Consider the following 26665-nt stretch of genomic DNA (forward strand, 5'->3'; position numbering starts at 1 on the left):
AAATCGAAAAAAATAAAAATAGTTTCAGAGAAGAATTTCGCACAACTCCCCCTCTGCCCCCCCCCCCCTCTCTCTCTAAGGCCTCGACACAGAGACGTTGTCTTTCTGTGTGCCTATGGGGCCGTCCATAAATGACGTCACGCGATTTTGAACGATTTTTTGACCCCCTCGTCACACGGCGTCACAAAGTCAGACCCCCCCCCTCAAATATGACGTCACAAAGCTCTGCTCCCCCCCCCAAATAAAGCATGCTTAAAATCGCTTTAAACTATTGTCATTGTAGTGTGTATTTAATGTGCCGCTGCACTCTGATGATGTAGGAGAAAACATTTATTAAAAAGTCTATTTAATTAGGTAGAACGTGTTGTCTATATTTATTTAAAGTTGCGCATTTTGATGTGACGTCACATTTCTCAAACCCCCCCCCCCTCGTCACACATCGTCACAAAAGTCTGACCCCCCCCCCCACTAGGTGCGTGCCGTCATTTATGGACGGCCCCTATGTGTGTCTCTCTGCTTGTGTGTCTGTGTGTCTCTGTGTGTCTCTGTGTGTGTGTGTCTCTGTGTGTCTCTGTGTGTCTATCTGCTTGTGTGTCTGTCTTTGTGTATCTGTGTGTCTCTCTCTGTCTCTGTGTGTGTCTCTGTGTGTCTCTCTCTGCTTGTGTGTCTCTCTGTGTGTCTCTCTCTCTGCTTGTGTGTCTCTCTGTGTCTCTGTGTGTCTCTCTGTGTGTGTGTGTCTGTGTGTGTCTCTCTCTGCTTGTGTGTCTCTGTGTGTCTCTCTGTGTGTGTGTCTGTGTGTGTCTCTCTCTGCTTGTGTGTCTCTCTGTGTCTCCGTGTCTATGTTTTGTCTCTCTCTCAAATTTAGCAATCTTTGGAAGAACGTAATCAACCAGGTAGTGTGTTGACTGTTCTAGATTTGAAGCTTTCGTGACTGCAAGGATTCATATTCTTATGTTTTTTCGGTAAAGTCACGTAGGTAAAACATTACAATTAATGAAAATAAAATAAAATTATTATATTATTTTATTTGACTTTCATTAATTTTAATGTTTTACCTACGTGACTTTACCGAAAAAACCTAAGAGTATGTGTTGACTGTTATGTTAGCCGACTCTCTGTGTTGTATTGCATTGGATTTCTAAGTTTACTAGGTTTGTTTTTTAATTAATTTGTACCTGATGATGGTTGCTTATGTTGCAATCGAAACGTCGTATTCTATTATTTAATTTAATTTCTTTCGACGTGACTTTACCGAAAGAACCAAAGAGTTGGTACCCATTGTTTTTTTACCTCCAATAAACCCAATGACTGTAAGTTTCCCTTGTACAAGAGTACGGGGTCAAACGCGTGGATTGACAACCATTCGATTATGGAACAACACACGTTGCACGTTTTGTAATCGAATGTTTAAAAAAAAGCTTTCCCCTTTAAACTTCGCGCCAAAATTTATGCAACAGCATCGAATCGATTCCGATTCCAGATCCGTGCGGGAACTTTTTGTTTCGATTCCACGACTCCACGGCGACAATTTTCGACGTTAATCTCCTCAAAACAACAACAACGACGACAATTAAACAACAACGACGACAACAACATCAACAACAAACAACGACAACATCAACAAACGACAACGACATCATCAACAACAACGAGTCGCGTCGTTGTCAACAATTTGACTGTTACCCGATACAGGACACGGGCGTTTGCGATCTCCGGGGTAATTCATCGTTGGGGGCGTCCATAAATGACGTCACGCACCTAGTGGGGGAGGGGTTGATAAATGTGACGTCACATCAAAATGCGCAACTTTAAATAAACATAGACAACACGTTCTACTTAATTAAATATACTTTTTAATACATGTTTTCTCCTACAACATCAGAGTGCAGTGCCACATTAAATACGCACTACAATGACAATAGTTTAAAGGGGAGGGGGGCAGAGCTTTGTGACGTCATATTTGAGGGGGGGGGTCAAAAATCGTCCAAAATCGCGTGACGTCATTTATGGACGGCCCCTTGGGGGATTGGCGGTGGGATTGTGGGAAGCGGTGGCGCAGCGGTTAGCGCCGCGGTCCCCCGAGTTCGAGTCCCGCTCACGGTCCACACCCAGTGACGAACATCTGAGAATCGGTTCTGGGCCTCCCCTAGGTCGACTCAGCCTCAAACGACTACCTGGTGCGGTGTAGTAAACATCGCCACTTGGGGGGGGAGACAAAGGCGGTCCGGCGTGGTGCTGCCCCCCCCCCCCCCACCCCCGTACCGTGCCGACCTTAATTCGGTGCTACTCGCTGACAGCACTTGCCCCTACAGTCTGTCACAGGCTACACGGGGGAGCTTTGTCTTTGTACGTGATTACGGGAATCGATTCCGCTGTTTCGTGTGGGGGGAGGGAATCGATTCTCTCATTCGATAACAGAGGCGATGGCGTTGTCGTTGATGCCGCTGCTGCTGCTGCCGCTGCTTCTGTGGTTGTCCAGCAACGTTGGCCCTCTGGAATCTTCTTCTCTGTCACAGGTAAAGTCATCATCAGCAGCAGCATCATCAGCAGCAGCAGCAGCAGCAGCATCATCAGCAGCAGCATCATCATCAGCAGCAGCAGCATCATCAGCAGCAGCAGCATCATCATCATCAGCAGCAGCATCATCATCAGCAGCAGCAGCATCATCAGCAGCAGCAGCAGCATCATCAGCAGCAGCAGCATCATCAGCAGCAGTAGCAGCATCATCAGCAGCAGCATCATCATCATCAGCAGCAGCATCATCATCATCAGCAGCAGCAGCAGCATCATCAGCAGCAGCATCATCATCATCATCAGCAGCAGCATCATCAGCAGCAGCATCATCAGCAGCAGCATCATCAGCAGCAGCAGCATCATCAGCAACAGTATCATCAGCAGCAGCAGCATCATCAGCAACAGTATCATCATCAGCAGCAGTAGCAACATCGTCGTGTACGGTGCGAAAGAAGTTCAAGTAATTAGAGCAGCAACAGCATCATCTTCATCAGCAGTAATGTCAGCAATATCATCGGTAGCCTGATCATCAACAGCTAACAGCAGCTAACAGCAATATCATTATCATCATTATCACAACCAAACAGTCTTGAGTATTAATTTGACCAATGACAGCATTCAAATAATAATGATCATCACGTGAGCGCGATCATAAACTGTGGAATAATCATGGGCAATATCACAGTCATCAGCATCGATTGAGTTATCTTGTGTTAGCCTTATTTAAATTGGCATCGTAGCCCCTGGCCCCATCGTTGGTAATCAATATCGTGATCAATATGATCATTGTGATCGATCACCCGTTGTCCGCGCCGTCGTCATCAGAATAAGTAGTTCACTACGTAATTTTGCAACATAATAGCAGCGATCGTTACGTTTGTGTTATTTTAAATCTGTAATTACGGAATGTTTTTTTAATGATATTGTCCGACTCCTGTTGCCTGGAAATGATTGCGTTGGGGATATGGGTTGACCCCCGTGCATAACAGGTGCTATAGGCTGCGAGGCCACATGGTGGTCAGCAGAAATCTGTGCCTCCCCCACTCCCCATGTACCATGCTGCCAGCCTACACCCACCCGAACTGACCAGCGTGGTGAAGTATGGTCAAATACCACTCCCCCCCCCCCCCCCCAAGATTCCAGGCACCACCATGTGTGTGTATCAGTGTGGCAATAGTTTCAGAAACCAGTCGGACCTCGTGTTTGTTTTTCATAATCCCCAATGCCTGTCTGGAAATGTTAGGTCTCGGAAGCGAGAACGTATCGTTTGACAATTGTATAACCATACATACTCTTTGGTGCTTTCGGTAAAGTCACGTAGGTATAAAATAAAATCTATTAAAAAACACGACGTTTCGGGCGCAACACAAGCGTCCGTCGTCAGGTGGGACAACCGCAGCAAGAAACAATGTTGCTGAAGTGGGCAAACGCCGCTTGTTACAAAGGGCTGCTGTAACAAGATGTTATATAACCTCGTGATTTAATTTTTTTTATTTTATACCGACGTGATTTTACCGAAATAACCACAGAGTATGGATCCCTGCAGTCACGAAAACTTCAAATCTAAATTGTATAACCAGTTTAAACACGTGGCAGGCTTTCACCGACCAATATTAAACATGATAAAGTTTTTTTTGTGGTTAGTCGCTTAAGTATAAATGTGTCGTAACCCTCCACCACCCGACACTGCCAGGATGGTTTATCACGTAAAGAACGCGCCAATTAGTTTACTAATTCAGCTTGGAGAAATTGTAAATGTTGTGGACAAATTGTAAATGTTGTGGATTTACTCTCCAACACACCGGTGGGTTGAAGTAGTAAGCTAATTGGCGCGTTGTTTACTTGACAAATCCCTTCCTGGCTCGGTCGGGTGGTGGAGGGTTACGACACATTTATACTTACGCGATCTAACCCAACAAAAACCTTTATTATGAACTGTTTAACCCCCAGCCAATTCGTAAAACATGTTTACTCATTTAGCCTTGGGCAGTAAGTACAGTAAACCAACCATTGTTGACAATGCGCGGTACAATCATCCCATTATCCGCTTATCCACGAAGCAATCGTGGATAATAAGATGAATTTTGACGATGAAACTCCACTTATCCGCCAAACATTTGTGGATGATGGGGGTGGGGAGGCGCATTCCTAAATGCAGGCTGAGAAAAGGAACCCCACAGGTAATTGCGTTTAACTGGAATAATAGGAGCGCGACCCTATAGCTCAGCGGATAATGGGTTTCTAGGATCGTGGCTGCGAGGAATTCTGTCTAAACTACAGGACGGTATTTTGCATTCGTGAAATGTGTTCCTATTGCTGCTCTTCAGGAACATGTGGATTTACTGCCGGCATTCAAGGAATTCATTTGGAAGCACAACAAGACGTACAAAGATGAAGGAGGTAAATTGAAGGCAAACGACACCGTAAAGGTTTAACGCGTAGGCTTTCGCGACCAATATCTCCATATACATAAAAGGCAAAGTTGTGATTATGTGTGTATTCAAAATGTTTTGCGTACTTCCCGATATGCAACAAACTTGAAATTTGCCATGTGGGTACTTTCCAAACTGTACACCAGGCAAAAAAAAACTTTTTTGGGGGGGGGGGGAGCTCAATAATGCATATATTTTTTGCACAGCAAGTGAGCTGTGACGTCAAATCTGTCATGTGACCCGCGCGTGTGGAAGCGTAACGCATTGTAGTGTAGTGGTTAGCGCGCTGCGCTACGAACCCGGCGTCCCGAGTTCGATTCCCGCTCACGGCCACCACCGGTGACGATTATTTTAACCGGTCCTGGGCCTCCCCTAGGTCGACTCAGCCTCAAACTAGTAACTGGTGTGGTGAATCCAAGCCCCGGGCGAAGCCAGGTAGTAAGGCTAGTCATCCATAATAGAGGCTTTTTCGGGTGGTGGCGGGTTTAACGACAACATTTATATTTACCCGATCTAACCCAAACACCTCTACTATGAACACTGTAAAAGTTACTGTAATGTATTTTTGCACTTCATTTGTTAGTCGTTTAATGACTTGATGATGTTTTCTAATTGGGGCCCGTGAGTTGAAATGTAAATTTGGTTTTGCAATTAAGCATTGTCATTTTATCACGGAGGCGACCAATATCATCCATAATATAGGGTTTTTTTAGGTTAGATCGCGTAAATATGAAGATAGATGTCATCACGGTTCAAGTGACAATTACTGTATCACTTGATACAGTAATTTTGCTGTGACGATTCGACCTGAAGACGGAAGCTTGTGTTGCCTCCGAAACGTCGTGATTTAATTTAGTTGTTTTTTCATTTTATTTTTTACCTACGTGACTTTACCGATAAAACCAAAGAGTAAGGACCCATACACTTTATCGCGACTTGAGATTGTAGTGGTTAATGTGTACACTTGTAATTCCAATCCCAGAACTTGTATATATAACGAGCACAAGTATAGTTCGCAGGTTAAATTTTTTATAAACCAGCATTAAAATGAGCAAGTAGTACGATGCAGTCGTTGTATACACAAAGAAAATTTGAATTATGTTAATAGCAGCGGGGGAGTGGTGGCGCAGTGATCAGCGCGCTGTGGCATGAACCCGGTGGACTGAGTAGGAGTTGGAATTTTTTAAAACACTCTTTAGGAAACACCAGCAGAACAGGCTTGTTTAAAGAGATTTAATTTGTATATTTTAAAAAAAAGTGCTTTTCTTTGCTTTTTTTCCAAAACAGCTGAGAAGATGCGGTACGAAGTCTTCCGGGAAAATTGGCATCGGATTCAAAAGCTGCAGGAAATGGAGCAGGGCTCTGCAGTGTACGGAATCACCAAATTCAGCGACCTTACAGGTGACGAAAGATACACGTTGCGATGTTGCACTGAGCACAATGTTGAGTATGCAGGCATCAACACATGGACCTTATGGCGGGTCCCCGGGGTCCCATAAGCCCCCGGCTCTCGCATCAACATTATATTATGGTGAACGTTCCCCCGCGTGGATCTCTTTGTGCAGAGGAGGAGTTCCGCACGCTCCACCTGAACCCGGTTCTATCGCGGCCCAGGGAAGTCGCTCTCCGTCAAGCCCAGATCCCCCCAGGTCCCATTCCGCCGGCGTTCGACTGGCGAGACCACGGCGCCGTCACGGAGGTCAAGAACCAGGTCAGCGATGTTCCCTCTCCCCGCTTCTGTCCCTGGCCCAGGAGTAGCCTCGGGAGTTTGTCCAAACGGCTCGCTCGGCGGAGGCAGCGGTGTAATTGTAATGCGTCTACAGAATCGACGGGACGTGCGGGAGGGATGCTGCCGCGTGGCGTTACGGTCAGCGCACTGCTTCAAGTTCAAGTTCATTTTGTGTGTGGTGGTGGAAAAGCGTGATGGGTGTTTTCCCACCTCTTCCAAGATGTCTGGCCAGCATCCAAGAGTAGGCAAACAATACCCTCTTCACAGAGCTCCCTCGAGTGAAAACATCTTCTGCCTGCAGTGGCACGAGCAAGTCACCGCAGGGCTGGACATTTACCTTTTTGGTGGGGTTGTCATGCATCCGAATGTACTGGTGTCTCGTGCCGCTGCTGGGACGATCGCACGATGGGCGAGTGGCAGAGGTCGCAAATGGGTTTTGATTCCTGACCCGTACCCGGCCTCACCAGGGTCGCAAATGGGTACCCGTACCCGTACCCGGCCGGGTATGGGTACCCGTTCCCTACCCGTACCCGTACCCTACCCGAAATGAGTGACAAACGGTTACTCACCAGTGACTCACGGCCTACCCGTACCCGTACCCGGCCGCACCAGGGTCGCAAACGTCTACCCGTATCCGTACTTGGCCGGGTACGGGTAGCCGGGTATCGGGTAAGGTACGGGTATCGGGTACCCGGTTGCGACCTCTGGCGCGTGGGGTGAGGGACGGTGGACAGGGAGGTCGAATTTACAGCAGCGTGCTGAGGGCACGTGCAGCGTCGTCGAGTCTGGGAAACCAAAATTAACTTGCGGTTTCCTCTTGTTCTGTGTTTTCTGTCACATGCCAAACTGACGGATATTGGCATACGTCCCAATGCGCCGCCACCCTTCGGAAGGAGAGTTTGGAGACCCAGGCCGTGCCGAGAAAGCACGGCTTATGCCGCGTGTTTTTCCCGACACGATCTCCGACGTTTTTGCTCCGTGTGTTGGAAACTTCTTCAGGAACTAAATTCCTCCAGCAGCAGCCTGCACCCTAGCACGATCGATCATTATATATCTACACCTGCAATGAGCACGGTTGGCCACGTGCGGTGCGAACGAAGTTCAACAAAGATACAATCGAGGCAGAAAGTGAGCCGCTCAATTAATTTGCCAAAGAAGCTACCGGCGAGTGAAATATTAGACGTCGTGCTGAACAATGCTTGAACGGCACAACCTGAACAAACATCGGAGAGGTTCACGGCACAACCGGGGAAAAACCTGCGCGTCCGGGCATCACCATTTCTTATTAAGCGTGAGTCTGAGTGAACAAGTCAAAATGTAATTACATTTGAGTCCCGTCAGCCTGTAGGCACGTTTGGAAGAGTGTATTCCAGTAGCATTTGCTTAAGCAGGAAAAGTGTGGACCAGTTTTCTGAGTTACATGCAGGATATGATGATCTGTTCTACAAATGCTGATGGTTTGCCTGTTGTAACAAGAGGCCTCTGTAAACATGAGCGTTTGCTTTACTGGGGAAACAGACGTACCTTTGTTTATTATTTTACTAGCTATACTACCCGACTTCGCCCGGGGCTTGGATTAACCACGCCCGGCTGCCGTTGTCTCCCCAGTGGCGATGTTCACACACCATACCAGTTAATTGTTTGAGGCTGAGGCGACCTAGGGGAGACCCAGGACCGGTTCAAATAATCGTCACCAGTGGTGGCCGTGAGCGGGAATCGAACTCGGGTCGCCGGGTTCGTAGCGCAGCGCGCTAACCACGACACTACAATGCGTTACGCTTCCACATGCGCGGGTCACGTGACAGATTTGACGTCACAGCTCACTTGCCGTGCAAAAAATATTTGCATTATTGAGCTCCCCCCCCCCCCCCCAAAAAAAAAAAAACCACAAAAGTGTATTTTTATAATTTTTGCATGGTGTACAGTCTGCACATTTCCAGTTTGTTGCATGTCAGGAAGTACGCTAAACATTTTGAACAGACACATATTCACAACTTTGCCTTTTATATATATGGAGATTACAGCATGTGGATTGTGGTCAGCGAGGTCATGAGAGTTCTTTTTTCACAACTATGTACCGCCGAGCGGTTACCTGCGGGAAGCTCATCTCAGTCTGTCAATCGACAGATCGACCCTTGCCGTCGCTCACATTCATTGAAAAAAAATTAACCATGCAACGTCCAGGCAGAAACGCGACTGCAGCTGTGAACCGGAAGGATCTACTTGGCGTGACAGGTATAATTATATTTAAAAAATGCTGAGTTGACGTTCCAGTAAACCCCGTAGCTTAGTCGTCTCGTCGCACGAGGGGGGTTAGGGGCGGTGACGAGGCCTAGCGGTAGCGCGTTCGCCGTTTGTTACAGATGTTCACAGTTCAAATTAAGCGGCCGCTCTCGTTAATATATTTCTCCACGGTGGCGACATGTTAACTACTTCGCCTGGCATGCAGGAGGTCGTGGGTTCGACCTCGACTCTTATCGTCTGTTGTATATTTGGAGTTTGCGTGTCTCTCTTCCCGTCGTCATGTGGACATGTTCTCCCGAGCCCTCAGAATTTTCCCTCCATGTTTAGAGACATACGTTTGGAATATTTGGCTGCTGTACATTTCCACACGATAAGCCACTTTGTTGAGCTAGCATCTGTGGGCAGGTTGCTTCTGAACAATAGCTATACTGTATATCTCAGTGAGCTTTACCTGGTGAAATAATATATTTTTTTAGTTTAGTGGCAATCCTGCGTGTGTATTAACCGTGATAATATTACGTGCCGTCTGCTTCACAGATGACGTTTAAGATCCCGTGACCTCATTCGCAAGAGTAGGCCCATTGTGTCCGGGCATCATGGTCCACATTTTCAAAATTTTGTAAATGACACTGAAAAAACTTAGTTGGAATATTCATAGCAATCGTCGCCCACGAGCGCGAAGACTTGACATAACCCTCCTGACAAAGGGGTCGTGAGACTCGGTGAGGCTTACTTGGCTGGGTAAACAATCGAAACAAAAACTATATACATATCCCTCGCACGGATTAGCGAGACATTTGATATACTCAGCGGTGACCTAGGTTAACCTGCAGTGTGAAAATATCTGTCATTTTGAACCATCCGCTTTATAAACCAACACGCATATGTCACTGTAATCTTTTATTTTGCAGTTTATACTTTAACAGGGTTTGGTGACGGAGCAGTGGTGAGTGCAACTGCGCAATGAACCGGCTGACCTGAGTTTATTACCCAGCCATGGGTGACATCGGTGGCGAGTGATATTTGCAATGGTCCTGCGATTCCGACCCTCATTCACCATCGCGCACTGACCAGCGTGGCGAAGTATGGTTGAACAACTCGAATTACCGCTGAGTCACGAGGCTGAGCTACCTGTGTGGCATTGAAGTTTCTGTTTTCCGGTGTGCGTGGCATTTTCCAGGCACATCGGCGAATTATCTACATTCAGGAATTGCCCATTCCTGCGAAAGCAAGACCTGTCATAAAGCGAGTCGCTCTTTCACACTTGAGGGTTTTTTTTTGTTTCTTGGGGCATAACATGTAGGGAGGGAATGCGTACCGCAGAGAGCACGTCTGTCTTGGAGATGGAGCGATGAAATCGGTTCGCGTGCGAGGTGGTAGGTGGATTGTTACAGCCCTGGATCGCGAGGGGCGTGTGGCGGTGGTTTAGGAAGGCTTTCATCTGACAGTAGGTAAAGCGTGGCTGCCGATGAAGATGAAAACTGTTATAAATAATGTATCAAACAACTGCCTATTTTGTCAATCCACTGCTACACGAAGGCCTCCACACACGCCGTGGGGGTCGTGTTGACCATACTTCACCAAGCTGGTCAGTGGTGATTGGTGAGACTTGAGATCGGCTCGGGTGTCACTCGCCGTTGCCGTTGACCACATTCGGGAATCGAACTCGTGTTGCCGGGCGCCACCGTAGTGGAGCAATAAGTTATCATTTATTGTATTAATTATTGCATAGGTAAACATGTTTAAGAAAAAAAAGGCACTTTTTTTCAAATTTTCTTGCTGTGTTTTTTCACACCTGATGATGATTGCTTGTGTTGCAGTCGAAAAGTCGTGATAATTTTATTGTTTTATATGTTTTTTATTTTATTGTTTCCCTTCTACGTGACTTTACCAAAAGAACCAAGAACATGCTTATTCCAGTATTGTTCCAAATGTTTTTTTTCCCTTTTCCGATTTCACAAAAAAACCACCCTTGCTCAATCCTCCCACACAACTCGTGAGCGAAGTCACGGGGCACAGGACAGCACAACAACAGATGCTTAGGCAGACTGCGTGCCAAATCGCAAATCATATTTGTCGCTGTGTTTTGTTTTGCTATTTTTGGTTCATGAGTGCGCGATGCACATACCGCAACAATTGTTTTCAGCCCCTCGGCAGTGCACTGCTGGATGAAAGCCTCCTCATGCCATGTCGGGCAAGGGGCTTGTTTGACTATACTTCACCACGCTGGTCATTGTGGGTTGGTGAATGATGGGTGGAGGACCAGGACCAGTTCAGAGGTCACTCACCACTGATGTTAACCGTGGCCATGAATCGCCGCTGATGTTAGCCGTGGCAGGTGCTGGTCATAAATATTGTTCAGCCCCTTCCGCTGCTGGATGAAGACCTCCTCACGTCTCTCAGCCATGGGCGGGGGTTGTTTGACCATACCGCACCGTGCTGCTCAGTGCAGGGGCTCCCAGAATGCATCACGACATCACCCGCCACCAGTGTTGGCTTGGCTGGGAAAATGAACGCAGAATGCCGGCGTCGTAGAGTAGCGCCCGAACAAAGTGCGGATGCACCTGAATTATCCACATGTCACCACAAAATGCCCACTGAATAGACGCAATGTTTCTTAGAAGATTAATTTATGTTATATAGAGGTGTACCGCGGGGTTTGCTAGGTGGATTATTAACATTGCAGGAAAGATGGCATTAGCTTGAGGAGGCCTTCCTCCAGCAGTGGATTGTAAATGGATGAAGATGGTGATCGTGATTTTGTTATTTATGAATCACGCGCTTCATCAAGCTACAACTTAAAAAGGTAGAGTCACGTTTAGTCAAAATGCCCATGACTGGCACAGGATGTGGAGGCCTTTATCCAGCAGTGGGTTGAAAAAGGGCTGTAACTTATTGTTTAGCTTTTCATGTATTCCTACGTTGAGTGAACAAATCTGGTTATTGTATATCACTAACCCAGAGGGTTCCCTTGCTGGACAATGGAGTAAGTAATTTTTTTGTTTTGTTTCTGCGATGCGGCGTGTTGAATCTGTGCGACGAAGGGAGAATGTGGCTCCTGCTGGGCTTTCTCTGTGACTGGAAACATCGAGGGGCAGTGGGCCATCAAGAAAGGAAGCCTGCTGTCACTCTCCGAGCAAGGTGAGTCGTCGCGCGCCTGAAGCCGCTCCATACGTATCTACGTATGTATGTTGAACTTCTTTAGCCAACCTGTGCTAATCGGAGGTGTGCGAAATTGCACACGATTGCACGAACAATTTGCTCCCCGAAATCACATTGCGCAACTGAATCGGGCCGCAGCTGCTTTGTCCACATCTGAGTCGGTAGTTGTGCAAACTGAAGTCTGTCCATGCCCTCGACAGCAAAGCCCCGCCCCCATGTCGGTTATCACCCGGCCCCCACCACCACCGGTCATGACTCGCAACAACCAATCGAAATTCTGGAGATACTGATAGCCATTTGTGCATACGCCAGAAAAAACATGTTTTTTTACGCATTTTTTCTGCGTCGTGTTTGCGGCTCACAATTTTTTCCACTTCGCAGCTCACAATCGGCGTGCTCAAGACGAAATGTGTCGCTACGACCCACCGAGCAGATGGAGGCTTTTAGAGTATTTGTCTGCGATGAATGTCCACGTGATAAGCCACTTCGTTAAGCTATCATTTGCGGCCAGGTTGCTTCTGAAAAAGAGCTACATAGCTCAGTTGAATTTACCTGGTGAAATAAAAAAATGAAATGTTACTTGAGAATAGCCATGATTTCTTATTGATTACAAACTTATCCCGATGTCACTTAGTTTTCCGTCGAACTATCACCCTACAAAGATCGTGCAGTTCACCAGCATTGACTGAAGCAAGCCCGACACTGCTGATGAGCACCGAATGTGAAATCAAGGTGTCAGTTTTTGTACCAGATAAAAGGGTAAAAACCTATTACTATATTTTGCTACTGGTAAAGAAGGTTTCATAGAGTAAATGCCCCCGAGCTCTCAATACTCTGATAGTGCGCTGTTTTTGAGTTGTATGCCTTTTGGCGTCATCTGGTCCAACACCAATGGAGACTAGGCTCTAAGAAAAGCTGTCTCGGGTGTGGACCAATCAACTTCAAGGACGGTGCATATCATTATCAGAGTTGTTTCTTTTTGTTTGCATTTCGACTGCTTGTGTTGTGGTTATTGCAAACATGATCCCTTGTATAAAGGTGTCAGTTTTTGTACCAGTTGAAAGGGTAAAAACCTATTACTCTATTTTGCCACTGCTAAAGGAGGTCTCATAGTGTGAATGCTTACCCCGAGCTCTCAATACTCTGATAGTGCGCTGTTTTTGAGTTGTACGCATTTTGGCGTCATCTGGTCCAACACCAATGGAGACTAGGCCCTAAGAAAAGCTGTCTCGGGTGTGGACCAATCAACTTCAAGGACAGTGCATATCACTATCATTATCAGAGTTGTTTCTTTTTGTTTGCATTTTGACTGCTTGTGTTGTGGTTATTGCAAACATGATCCCTTGTACAAAGGTGTCAGTTTTTGTACCAGATGAAAGGGTAAAAACCTATTACTACAGCCCGGAGGAGTTTGCTTGTACTAATCCAATACTGGCGGGGAAAAAAAATCACCGCTGGAATGCCGTGTGGCTGATGGGATGCACATTGATTCTGTTTACCGATTTTAACTTTTTGTTGTCCAGAGCTGGTGGACTGCGATAAGCTGGACTACGGGTGCGGTGGAGGACTGCAGATGAATGCTTACAAAACGATACAAGAGCTCGGTGGGTAATCTGAACGTCTATCTTCTTTAAATAAAACAAAAACACGTGTAATTATATTTCAACGAACTGCCCTGCTACAGGTACAACCTCGTCGATTCACATTTATGCTTGGGAGAGACGGAGAGGGAGGGGAGCGATCATTAACGGACAGTCAAACTATAACTTTAGTTTTTTTAACGTGAGAAATCTAACGGTGGAAAGCTGCTACAAAGTTACGTAACGTATCCACTAGTATGTACAGGTCTCCGTGCTCCACAGAATTAATGTATCTAACGCAAGCTCGGTCCACGCAATCTCGCATTCCATGGAGCCCTGCTGCGCTGTTCATCACTGGTGGGTTTCATTTGGTGCAGCTAAAACGAGCAGCGCTGCACTTGTTTTTGCACGCGCTACTGCTGGCGGAAGAGCCTCCAGTAAGCGAGAGGTCTAAAGAACCCCCGACCGCTAAAAAACGAGGGCATTTGAAGTCCCCCTTCCACGCTGGCCAGACGGCCTTGGAAGAGGTGGGGGGACTACCCACACGGTACCCCACGGCACGTGACCTGTCCATCGATTGACCGACCGTGGCGTGCGCCCATTTATGCCGCGCGAGGCGGCGGGCGCCGTTGCCGCAGCGCCAACGTGTTTGGAACAAACCTCGTGTTTCCTGCCTTGACGTCGTCCTAATTCTTCCTTTTAACAACGAACAAAAAAAATACCCTGAAGCAGAAGATTAGCGCCGGATGCAGCAGTCACACTTTGCAAATGCGATTTGTAACTTTGATCGTTGCCAGTGTGGTGTCGATAGTTCAATGTGAATGTGGCCATCGTATTGAGGGACTGCGGCTGTGTGGTGTTAACTTGGTGTGGCCTGGAACTGTTTTGCTCCCTATGCTGCCTCGCTCAAGATAGATAAATCGGACTTATTAAATGTTTCGATTTAAAGCTTTCGTGACTGCAGGGATTCATCTTCTTGGTTCTTTCGGTAAAGTCACGTGGAAGGGAAATAATACAATAATAAAAATTAAGCAGAATAAAATAATTCTCATGATGTTTCGGCCACAACGCAAGCAGCCGTCCTCAGGTGAAGAACAGAAGAACAGGTCTGTTGGGAAAACAGCGTCTGAATGACGCAGACGCTGTTTTCCCAACAAACCTGTTCTTCACCTGAGGACGGCTGCTTGCGTTGTGGCCGAAACGTCGTGAGAATTATTTTATTATGTTTTATTTTTATTATTTTATTATTTCCCTTCTACGTGACTTTACCAAAATAACCAAGAAGATTATTAAATGTTATTATGTTTAATTTATTTTAGTGACTTCCTTACCATTTTCTATATTTTGCAGCCCCTATCGTTTTTTTATATTTGTTTGCTGTTGTAACTTGCTGACCCCCCCCCCCCGGCCCCATACTGGACATCTGTAAAAAGAAAAAAGAGCTTCGCAGCTCATCGGATTCCTCCTGCGGTCTAAACAAAGATTCCCATTTCTGAACTTGCACCGCCGTTTCAACAGCCGCCGCCGTAAGACCGAATCGATCCGGTGACCGCTGGAGATCGCGAGTGCGGCGTGCGTCTCCAGTCCTGTGGCAGCACACGTCATACCCCCCCCTCCTTACTCCCACGCCTGCGTTGGTTGTGTTTCGCGAGCTTTGCCCGCGTCTTGGTTTTCGAGCCGCATGCTCTGTCCGGGGGGGGGGGGGGCAGGGGGGCTGATGACGGAGAACGACTACTCCTACAAGGGGGACATGGAGCAGTGCGGCTTCTCTCAGGCCAAGGTCCGGGCGTACATCAACGGATCCGTCTCCATTTCTTCCGACGAAGACGGTAAATCGGTCGTCAAACGGGCCATGTTGGTGGATCGCACAGGTCGTCGTCTGTTGCGAGGCTCCTAATCTGATGGACCGTGACGTGGCCAGGAGGCGGCAGTCTAGCAAGCATGCGCCGCGGCGGCGAGATGTTAACTCCCTCGCCTGGCATGCAGGAGGTCGTGGGTTCGATCCCAAACCCTGACGCCTGCTCTGTATTTGGAGTTTGCATGTTCTCCCCGTGATCGCATGGATTTGGAAACATGCGTTTTAGAGTATTTGGCTGCTGTAAATGTCCACGTGATAAGTCACTTTGTTGTATTCATGTCGACCTTCTTTTGCGCCGTACGTAGCCAGCCGTACTTATCGGAGGTGCGGGGGAAGGACAACAAACTAAACACAAAAATGGGTTCTAAAGAAATTCGTTTTCAATTTAAAGCTATCATTTGCGGCCAGCTCACTTCTGAAAAAGAGCTGTGGAGCTCAGTGGGCCTTTCCTGGGAAATTAACTTATAGTTTTTAATAGTTGAAACGCATTTGAAAGGGCACCACCTCCCTGTGTGGCATCGGGTTACCCAGAACCTGGCTGGCAAGTGGGTGGTAATTAGTCTCGCCAGTCGGGGGGCAACGATTGTTACATGTAATCCCAGTTGCGTCAAAGTCGTCTCGTGTCTGTGTCTACCCTCCCGTGAGGATACACTCGCTCACGGGAATGTCTGTCAGGTTAACCACGTAGGCTTTCGCGACCAATATCATCCATAACAGAGGTATTTTGTGTGTTCGTTCATTGCACAGAGATGGCAGCGTGGCTCGTAAAGCACGGACCGATTTCCATCGCGCTCAACGCCCTGGGCATGCAGGTACAGCAAAGATGTTAACTACCTCGCATGGTATACTGGAGATCGTGGGTTCGATCCCGACCCCTGACGCCCTGTATATTTAGAGTTTGCATGTTCTCTCCGTGGTCGTGTGGTTTTTTTCCTCCGGGTCCTCCGGTTTTTCCTTCCACATGCCGGAATCAACATCGCACGTTTAGAGTATTTTTGCTGCTATCCATCGACATGATAAGCCACTTCGTTGAGTTATCATTTGTGGCCTAGGTCGCTTCTGTAAAAGATCTATATAGCTCGGTGGGCCTTACCCGGTCAAATAAAAACAGTTAGGTTTAGTGATTACAGCCCCCTGTCAATGCATGTGCCGTGTCGGTTATGGGGGTTGATTGGTCACACCTCCGCATGCCAGTCGGTGTGGGTTGGGGAAGAAGGCCGAGGTTAAACTGCGGTACGCTAATCACTGCCCTATCTCTCCAACCTATACTATGCTCTGTAAATTGCGTTGTAGAAAGATCTAAATCGGCATATACGACGCATCCTTCCCAAACATGTCCCTTCATTTGAAAAATGAAAGTACTTCTCTCACGATCCCGTTGGCCACACAGCCTCACGGGAGTAGATTATTTCCGCCGCATTGGTTTTATACGAGCAAACGCTGGACCGGTTTCGACGTTCATTGTCTCATCAGCAGTTAGGATTGCAGAACGTAGATTGTAGCACGAATGGGAACTTTTCAGCCAGTTATTTTAGCGCCCTCTGGTGATAGACAATTGCCGGTGTGATATACTGGTATGTTATCGCGATAAAGCTTAGGTTCAGATAAGACACCAGAGAACACCGTACCCTGTAGAGATGGAGCAATGCATCGATTGATTCAATATTGCTTCTTAAGTTCAATACAAATAAACGAAATCCCGTGTGCAAAAGAAATTGTTTTCGCGGTTCATATATTTATTGTATGGGTTGAGCGATGGTTAGCACACTGCGCTATGAACCCCCTGCCACCCACAGCCAACATTAATGGCAAGCGATATCTGAAACGACCTGCACATGACGGGCATGGTGAAGTATGATCAAACATCCGCCCCATGACCTACACAGCATTGGGTGGCCTTCATCCAGCAGTGGATTGACAAAGAGACTGTGCACGACGTTGTTTGTAATTGGTTCACGTCACCGCCTCATCCGCTCCAAGCGATATCATTCACTGCAGTGTTTGAAAAGTGATTGATTATTAAAGCAAATCATGAGAATGATCAAATCTCAACTTGTGACATGCCGTGCAGTGTTCGCTCATCGCCCTCGTAGAGAGAGGACGCCTCGGAGCCGCGAGGTGGAATGTATGTATATATGTATTATGTGGTTCTTTCGGTAAAGTCGCGTAGATAGAAAGAATATAACAATAAAATAATATAAATAAAGTGAATAATAATATCACGACGTTTCGATCGCAACACAAGCGGTCGATCGAAACGTCGTGATATTTTTATTCACTTTATTTTTATTATTTTGTAATAATGTTTCTATCTACGTGACTTTACCGAAAGAACCATAGAATATGAATTCCTGCAGTCACGAATGTTTTAAGTCAAAATATGTAAAAATGTTTAACTTCTTTTACACAGTACGTAGCCAACCGTGCTCAACGGAGGTGCCAGGGAAGGACAACAAACTAAACACAAAATGCAGTTCTAAAGAAATTAGTTTTCAATCAAGATTATTTGAAAGTGCATTAACTCCCAGTGGCTTCCTAATATCGGGAGGAAGAGCGTTCCAGACGGCCGCAGAAGCGCATCTGGAAGCGCCACGCGATGCGGCGGTACCCGTCGTTGTTCGATGGCAGCAGCCGAAAGCCGCTGCGAGCGGGAAGGCAGAAGCAGCCGGTCGGTGAGCCGGCACCACCAATTTTCCCCCCAAAGCTCTGCGGTCCTCTACATATGAAGATGTTTTCGGCCAATTGTTGAGTGCTCACATTTAGGAGGAAACCGCAGCACCTGCATACAACTAAAATCAGAATATTTGAATTATCCTGCAGGAATCTGATGCCCTATGAAGCTCTTTTTCACAGACGTCCAGTAGACATCTGTGAAAAACTTACACGTGCAAGGGAGAAACACTCTATCTCGTACAGACGGAACAGGTGGAGTCCACATTTACTTTACCGCCATCTCCTGGCAAGCGAGGATATGGCACCTCAATGCCCACGGGAAGGGAGTTTCACAACGTTGTGTGTGATGCACCAACCCCTCGTCTCCACAGCGCTGGATTACGGGCGACGAAATAAAGACTCCTACTGATTCGCGACAGTCAGTTGAGTTGCAGGAGGGGGGGGGGGTTTCACGGTTCCACACATAACAGTCTTCAACAAAGACAGCACTGTGAGGTTGGGAGGAGGCCGTCACCTTCCTCTCGTCTCGCTCGTGTTTTCAGCGCTCTGTTAATTTGACTGCGGTTTGTTTTTCCCCTCCTCCCGGCAGTTTTACAAGCATGGGATCGCTCACCCGTGGAAGATTCTGTGTTGGTCGTGGGAACTGAACCATGCTGTTCTGATAGTGGGCTACGGCACAGGTGCGTGCTGCTGTCTTCCCGCGCCTGTATCACTGCGATCGATATCGTGATTGTCATGAATTCATTGGCATTCGTCACCGTAGCCCCATTGGACCCATTCCGATGACGTGCGTGTACGTCATCGGTTTTTCTTCCGAATGTAATCGGAAGAAAAACTAAAGTAAAATAACTTTTATCGGTACCGAGGTTCCCCCACAAGGCCACGCGGGAGGGCTTGTGGCACAGTTTGGCGCCAGCTATCGTGGAGTGCGGTCGTGTCGCTACAGATCTCTGCTGTGAGTACAATGACTTGAAAAACCACGGCGCTATGCCTCTCTAAATAAAATGAATGTTTAACCGCTCGCACGCTCCGAGGTTCAGCGGTGAAGGCGACCCACCCTCCACCTTGCAGACGTCTCGGAACGGGAAAGGGTTAATCGCCGCTATGCGCTGTGCACTCAGAAGGTTGCAAGTTCAGATCCCGATCAGGGGTCGACCGAGAGCGATCCATTCAGGGTCGATTGATTAAGCAGCTTGTCGATAGAAATCATCAAGAAGCTGTCCTCACTATAGTAATTTCTGTCACTTGCACAAGGCCAAAGTACTGGCCCACGTGAATTTTTTTTTTTTAATCAAGAGAGGCGCGTTGAGTTGGCACTGCAGTGTTGTGCGTATGTAGTCCCGTCTCTGCCCCATTGTGTCCTTGTTCACTATCGCCACCTCCCCCTCTCTCTGTCTCCTATGGTCGTCCCCTTCTGAGCTCTCGCATGCTTTGTACGCGAGCAGGCCGCGTAGCCATCGCGTCACCTCGCTCGCTTCTTGAGTCACTTGCTGTGACTCGACAGTTTAATGCGGGCCCGATTCGGAGTTGAATTTTTGGGGGTTCGGCCCTTGCAATGGTCTGGCCAAATTTGTGTTGACAAGACCCTCCACCACCCGAAACAAATTTAATAGTGGCGTGTTAAAATATCCTTTGGTTGACGACCTGCCAATTTTAATTGTCGGTGCTCACCGCTAAGTTAGAAGAGCGATTTCTCGCCACTGAATTCATCAACTGGACGTGACGTTTCGTCTGAAACTACGCCAGACGTCGTCAGGAAGCCAGAATCCAGGAAGTCGGAGCGGCTACCAAAGCAAGCCATCTGTGAAGAGTGGACATTTGCTGACCCATGTGTTAAACCATTTTGCCACGAGTATGCCATTGTATGCTAGAGTGTTACATAACATCGCAAGCACATGCCCTATGTCACTGACAAATGTGTTGATCTTTGTTGTTGTTGGCATTTACGCTTGCTCGCCACTGCCACCGCAATAGCAACACCAAATACTTCTTTGTATGGCACGAGTAAATGTGAATGTGAGTTGACCCTTGGCAATGCCCCTCTTCCGTACAAGTACCTCCGATTGGCGTGGTTGCCTACGTACGGCGCTAACGAAGCTCTCACACGTGAGCGGTCGCGTCCATTAAACCTGCAACGTGTTCACTCTCTGTGTCCGCGCTTTAGAGAAAGGCGTGCCGTTCTGGATCATCAAAAACAGCTGGGGAGTCGGGTGGGGCGAGGAGGTGAGTGGTAAACGGTGCCGTCGCCCAGAGCACCCGTGTCACCTCTCGCATGTGTGTGTAGCGACGCCCGACGCAGGAGTCTTCAATAATAATTGTAGGAATTCTTTATTTCTTCGAGCATGAGACACGGTCTTCAAATATTTCCTCTTCTCCTAGCGTCCCGAACTCTCTCGCTTCCCCTTTGTATATCCCTCCAGCCCCTTTCCCGAAGGTTCCTTAACTCTCCGCTTTCCATCCAGCCAATCATCTTCCACGGATTCCAACTGTCCTCCCTGTCAATCATCCTCCGTTTCCCCGCTCTTTCCATTTGTACTTCTCCAATACCTTCAATTCCCTGCATCTATTCAATCCCCTTTCAGGCACGTTAAGTAGCAATCAGAGGGCTTGTTTTTACTTGCTGACTGTCCGTGTCGTGCACGCCGTGTCCACAACGTCGAGCGAGTAGTTTTCGGTTGTGATTGCATCGCTACATGTGTATGTGTACCGTACGTGGAACTTCTTTCGCGTACCGTACGTAGCCAACGGAGGTGCGGGGGAAGGACAACAAACTGAACACAAAAATCAGTTCTAAAGAAACGTGCAAACTCCAAATACCCTCGCGAGTATCTGACTGACAGAGAGAGAGAGCTGTAACGGTGCAGCGATTCATCCGTTGAATGTTCACCTTTTTTAGGCTCCCAATACGCGCAGCAAGTCGAGGGCGATGTTTTGATTTGCGCGCTGCTTGCCGCACGCAGTGGATTCATGTGACTCTAGACGCCGCTACGCAGCCACTACAAAAACAAAGATTATTAAATGGAACGGCGAACCTGATTTGTGACAATTTAATTTCCGGGCATGGAGGTTAAGGGATCAGTCGGATAATTTACAACAACAGTGCCCCTATAGGTAAATCACTTAGCGCAGCAAGAGCACACCTCTGCAAGATTACATTTAACGACTGCGCTAAGCATGTTAACGACGCGTTCAATCCCTTGCAATTGATTCTCGCACTCGCACTGCAAGTGCACGATCAAATTTAAACCTCATGGATTTTGTTGTTGTTGTGTGCAGTCATTGGTGACTGGGCTGAAACCCCTCCCATCGGCTCACTCCACGTGAGAATCTTCTGATCGCAGGCGGCTGAAACGTAGACATGAAGCCCCGGTTCTCGGCAGTAGCAGCTCGGCGCTCTGGCTGCGGAGCCACCGAGCCACGACCAATAGTAGCAATTATAATTTTAACTCGTGACGCACCGCACAGTCTCGCTCTCGAAGAGAGAGAGAGAACGACTCATGAGACGCAAGGTGCCACGGACAAGTGGAAATGCAGCCAGGCGGTGATCCGGTGCCAACAACTGCCCCAAGCTCTGCGATCCTCTATATATATGTTGTTTTTTTTGCCAATTCGTGGTGTGGCTGTGTCGCTCTCGGCATGCGGTGCGGAAATGTTATTTTATTTCCCCCCAACGCGTGTGTCCGTGACGCCGTGGCTTGCAGGGCTATTACCGCGTCTTCCGCGGAGACGGGGTGTGCGGCCTCAACAAGGACTGCTCGTCTGCCGTGGTGGACCGGGAGTGAGCGAGCGTCGGGCACGCGAACGACGCCGTCGCTGGGCGCCGTCGTTGGGCTGGACTCGTTCTCGTACGGCGGTCCGGGGTGGGGAGGTGGGGGACGACCGAGGATCGCGTGCGTCGAAAGGAAAAGCCCCTTTTTGCTGATCCGGGTCGATCTCTCGGTGCCACTTGCTAGGTTTTTTGCTGTCTTGGCGTACGACCCTCCACGGGGGGTGGGGGGTATCTACCGCAAGATGTTCGTCACCATGTCTGACGTTTCGCACCCCCCCCCACCACCACCCCCCTCGCGTGCTGGGAGCTTCTTGAGGGACAGTTCAGTCGTTCCGGCAACAGAGTTGAAGAGCTTAGGAAGTGAGTTGTCACGTCAGACTGCATGCTTTAGAACCCGAAAGCACACAGGAGAGAGCGTCACTTTGCTTCTGTATGATCTGGATCTATTACCGTTTGTGATGTAGCACTTGATCAGAGTAATGCCTTTTGCCATCTATGTATGTGGTGACAAATGTGTTCTCAACTTGCTTTGCTCTTGATAGGTAGGTGTCATTCACACAGACCGCCTATGCGTTGTTTTTCATCTGAATCTATTCCGATTCAGAGACGTCTGGCAAGTCGCATTGGTGGGTCCCGTTCATCGCCGAATCTCGGAACGTGCAAGCGGTTGGGCGTTAAATGAGCCACCTCCATAAATAGCAACCGACTCAAACTCCCGATGCAAGTTAGACGGGAATAATTCGGAGAGGGGAAACACAAATACGGGATTCGGAAATGTTCATGGCTCGAAATATGAATCCAATCTTTTCTTACTATTTTTACACGAGCATAATTCACTTCAACGCAACACGACGATGTGACAACAGAGGCATGTGGTAGGAAGCCCGCGGTCAGAATCCCCCCGCGGCTTTTTGGATGACGCAAGACGCTCAATTATTACATGAGCAAGCAACTTTAAATTTGGAAGCGCTTAAACAGCAGAGCGTCGGAGATGGGGTGTGTAGCCCACGCAAGTTAATTAGGGCCTCTGTGGGACTGACACCGCAATATGTTCTTCGCTGATAGTGGGTTCTTTATTTACGCTCGACGCACTGATTATTGTTATATGCCAAGTCTTGCTTGAAGTACTGTTCTGCGCCAGTTGGAAATTGGCTCCCTGGTCAGTACGTGCCACCCACTGGGCTATGCAAACACGTGATTTCTGCTGATCGTGCAAAAGTATTTTCATTTTGTAAAATTCTCCCAAAAGGCAGTCGATCAATATTGGCTATAAATTGTGTTGCATTGTTCGAGATGACAGAATAAGAATTTGCTTACGGCCTACAAACGGGACAGGTGATTGTAAAGATAATCATACAAGGTTTCAGCAAGCAGTACCGTAATTGCACCATCAAACACTAGGTATTTGCGATTGTGCTGCTGATTTTTGGATTGATCAAAATGTCCACTATTCAGGTTGTCACGGGACATGCCAAGGCATCATGGTCAGATTAATGCCTTTTGCCATCTATGTATGTGGTGACAAATGTGTTCTCAATTTGCTTTGCACTTGTTAGGTAGGGGTCATTCATCTGAATCCTTTCCGATTCAGAGACGTCTGCAAGTTGCAGGGGTGGGTCCCGTTCATCGCTGAATCTCGGAACGTGCAAGCGGTTCGGCGTTAATTGTATTTAGACAGGCGTAGCACCATTGATTTTAAAGACGTTTTACTCACCGCAGAGAACCGTAGCGACACGACCGCCACTCTACGATAGCTGGCGCCAAACTGTCCCACAGGCCCTCCCGCATGGCCTTGTGGAGAGCCTCTGTACCGATAAAGTTATTTCATGTTAGTTTTCCTTTTTTATTCCATTTCGGTCATGTACGTCATGGGAACGAAATCGAAAGAAAAACTGATGACGCACGAGGATTGGGAAAGGGTTTTTTTTACTCGGTTTTACTGATGTGCGTTTTGCACTGATCGGTTGGAGTGGGGGGGGGTTACACGATCGGCCACTATACAAAGTGCGAGCGTGTTTTACCGAAAGAGCACTTTTGAGCGGTGACAATGATTACCATATCGCGCTGCGAACCTGCCGATCAGAGTTCCATTGCCAGCCGCGGCCAAAATCGGTGGCGAGTGATTTTTCGAATCAGTCCTACCCACCACCCCCAACCATTCACCAACCTGCACTGACCAGCGTGGTTAGAAACGCACGTCCATTCTGGTGTGCGGATGCCTTCATTCACTCACTGGTGGATTGAAATGGCTGGAATGAATTGCATTCTTTATTATTGCTAAGATGTTTAATCGCTTTCCAAAGTGACCGAATTTATACCCAACGCAGCCAAGAGGGGGCAGCACTGTCAAAAGTGTCCTGGCCAGGCAACTTGCCGAACCAGGCACGTTGACTTTGGAATCTCACAATCTCCTGTGGACCCTGTGCCGTTTGCAAATGACGTACATCAACATCTACTCCCTTCTCGTCATGTATCTCCCAGCGCTCGACAAAATCGTCGGTGTTACTTTTCAAGCAATTTTTAACGGGCCCGTGCCGGATAAGGGGCCGTCTATAAATGACGTCACGCACCTGGGGGGGGCGGGGGGTCAGACATTTGTGACGAGGTGGGGGGGGGGGTTGAGAAATGTGACGTCACATAAAAATGCGCAACTTTAAATAAATATAGACAACACGTTCTACTTCAATCGGAATAAAAACTGACGATGTACACGTCATCGGAACGGGAAAGGGTTTAATTGGCCAGAACTTGACCGATACATAGGCAACGTGTACAAAAACATCTTGGTAAACGCGACGATCTCGCCCTGAGGATCGTGTCAGGCTACTACCACGTGGCCCAAAAGGAAATCGGGGTCATTGTATATACTCCACACTGCAGGTCCGTTTATGGTAAAATATTTCCACATTTTACTTTCATTGAAATGAAAATCACATAGCACAGCAAGCTTCACGCTTTTTCATTGGTGACATGGAATTGTGGGGTGACTGTAGACTTTGGTTTTTTTTAACTATATCGGTTATGTTGATTGCTTATATTGAGGCGAATTTAATAGTACTGCTGTTAAGTCATTGTGTAATTGTAGTAGTAATAGGTTTTTACCCTTTTATCTGGTACAAAAACTGACACCTTTATACAAGGGATCATGTTTGCAATAACCACAACACAAGCAGTCAAAATGCAAACAAAAAGAAACAACTCTGATAATGATAATGATATGCACTGCCCTTGAAGTTGATTGGTCCACACCCGAGACAGCTTTTCTTAGAGCCTAGTCTCCATTGGTGTTGGACCAGATGACGCCAGTGTCATCGTGTAATAGTTTAGATTCATGTGACGCTGTTTAACTAGGGGCCTGAACACTGGGAATATTACGATGCTCTTTGGTTCTTTCCGTAAAGTCACGTAGGTGAATGTTTTTTTAATTGAATCACGACGTTTCGATTGCAACACAAGCAATCATCATCAGGTGTGACAACCACAGCAATATTTTTTTACTGAAGTACTGTCAGTAAAACCACAGCAATAATTTTCTTACTGAATTACTGTATTTCAGTAAAAAATATATTGCTGTGGTTGTCACACCTGATGGTGATTGCTTGTGTTGCAATCGAAACGTCGTGATTCAATTTTTTTATTTTATTTTTTTATTAATTTTTTCACCTATGTGACTTTACCGAAAGAACCAAAGAGTATGGATCCTTGCAGTCACGAAAACTTACAATCTAGAATATTACGATGCGTTTATAGGGTTTGCTACTCAAGAGTAGCGTTCTTCAAGACAGTTTTGAACAGCGCTGCGTTTGAGTTCGCATGGGTACGTCAATTAGCAAGGGCAGTGCGTTTGCAGTGGTTTTTTTAAGATACGATGTTTTACGAAAAAAAAACTGGTTTTTGCAAGTGATTTTTTTTGCGCTCATGTAATACGTTAATACATTAACGATGATGGTTTAATTTATGTTGGCGACTAATCGGTAGCAATTATTATAACAATGCAAGCCTGTTATGACAAGTTGATTAAATGAGTTGTTATTTACTGCACTCGCATGATCTGTGAGAACATTTCTAACACATTAAAATCTCAAACTATGCTTCCATTAGATTTGCGATGATCACATTCAGTGTCCTGCGCTGTAATTCTCTCTGCATGGAATTGGCTGTGGAATTATTCTTATTTTTAACTCCTAAAAAAAAATACAGGTCAACGTGATTTCCTCCTCAAATGAGCATCATCCCCTGTTCACAGCCCGGAGTCTGTGCGAGGAAATTCCACATTCCTCTAGCAGGGGGCGACTTCACCCGTTAAACAATCACTGGTGACTTCCCCACATAGTGGAACTTATTTTATACACCCCCACCTCCCGGAGATGATGATTGGCCGAGCCAACTCCCTACCATCAACAAATCGGGCGACTTCTGTGGCATTCATCCAGCGATGTAAAATATCTGCGGTGGCAAGATGTGAACTCCCTCGCCTGGTATGCAGGAGGTCGTGGGTTCGATCCTGACCCTGACGCCTGCTGCTGTATATTTGCTGTCTATTTGCGTGTTCTCCCCCGTGGTCGCGTGGATTTCTCTCCGGGTCCTCCGGTGTATCCCTCCACATTTAGCATCAACGTGCGTTCAGAGTGTTTGGCCGCTATCGATTTCCACGCGACAAGCTATCATTTGTGATAGCCAGGACGTTTCTGAAAAAGAGCAAAA

The 26665-nt window shown here is 47.2% G+C and overlaps 1 protein-coding gene across 1 annotated transcript; it reads left to right on the forward strand.

Moving 5' to 3' along the window:
- Positions 1-2047: 2047 nt before the first annotated feature.
- CTSF (cathepsin F) lies at positions 2048-26058 on the forward strand. The gene is made up of 11 exons (XM_078617074.1): positions 2048-2516; positions 4842-4914; positions 6234-6347; positions 6512-6657; positions 11964-12060; positions 13605-13685; positions 15371-15490; positions 16267-16331; positions 18782-18872; positions 20357-20415; positions 21894-26058. Exons 1-11 carry the CDS (start codon positions 2424-2426, stop codon positions 21972-21974), a joined length of 1020 nt encoding a protein of 339 aa, XP_078473200.1. The 5' UTR covers positions 2048-2423; the 3' UTR covers positions 21975-26058.
- Positions 26059-26665: the final 607 nt, after the last annotated feature.

This window comes from Lampetra planeri, chromosome 52 (assembly GCF_965212315.1).
Source record: "Lampetra planeri chromosome 52, kcLamPlan1.2.h2, whole genome shotgun sequence".
NCBI classification, from domain to species: Eukaryota; Metazoa; Chordata; class Hyperoartia; order Petromyzontiformes; family Petromyzontidae; genus Lampetra; species Lampetra planeri.

Bases quoted from the DNA above. Each gene is read 5' to 3' on its own strand.
- CTSF (XM_078617074.1), top strand. From the start codon at position 2,424: ATGGCGTTGTCGTTGATGCCGCTGCTGCTGCTGCCGCTGCTTCTGTGG. The intron at 12,061-13,604 runs GTGAGTCGTCGC...TTTGTTGTCCAG, and splicing joins GCTGTCACTCTCCGAGCAAG to AGCTGGTGGACTGCGATAAG. The intron at 16,332-18,781 runs GTACAGCAAAGA...TCCTCCCGGCAG, and splicing joins TCAACGCCCTGGGCATGCAG to TTTTACAAGCATGGGATCGC.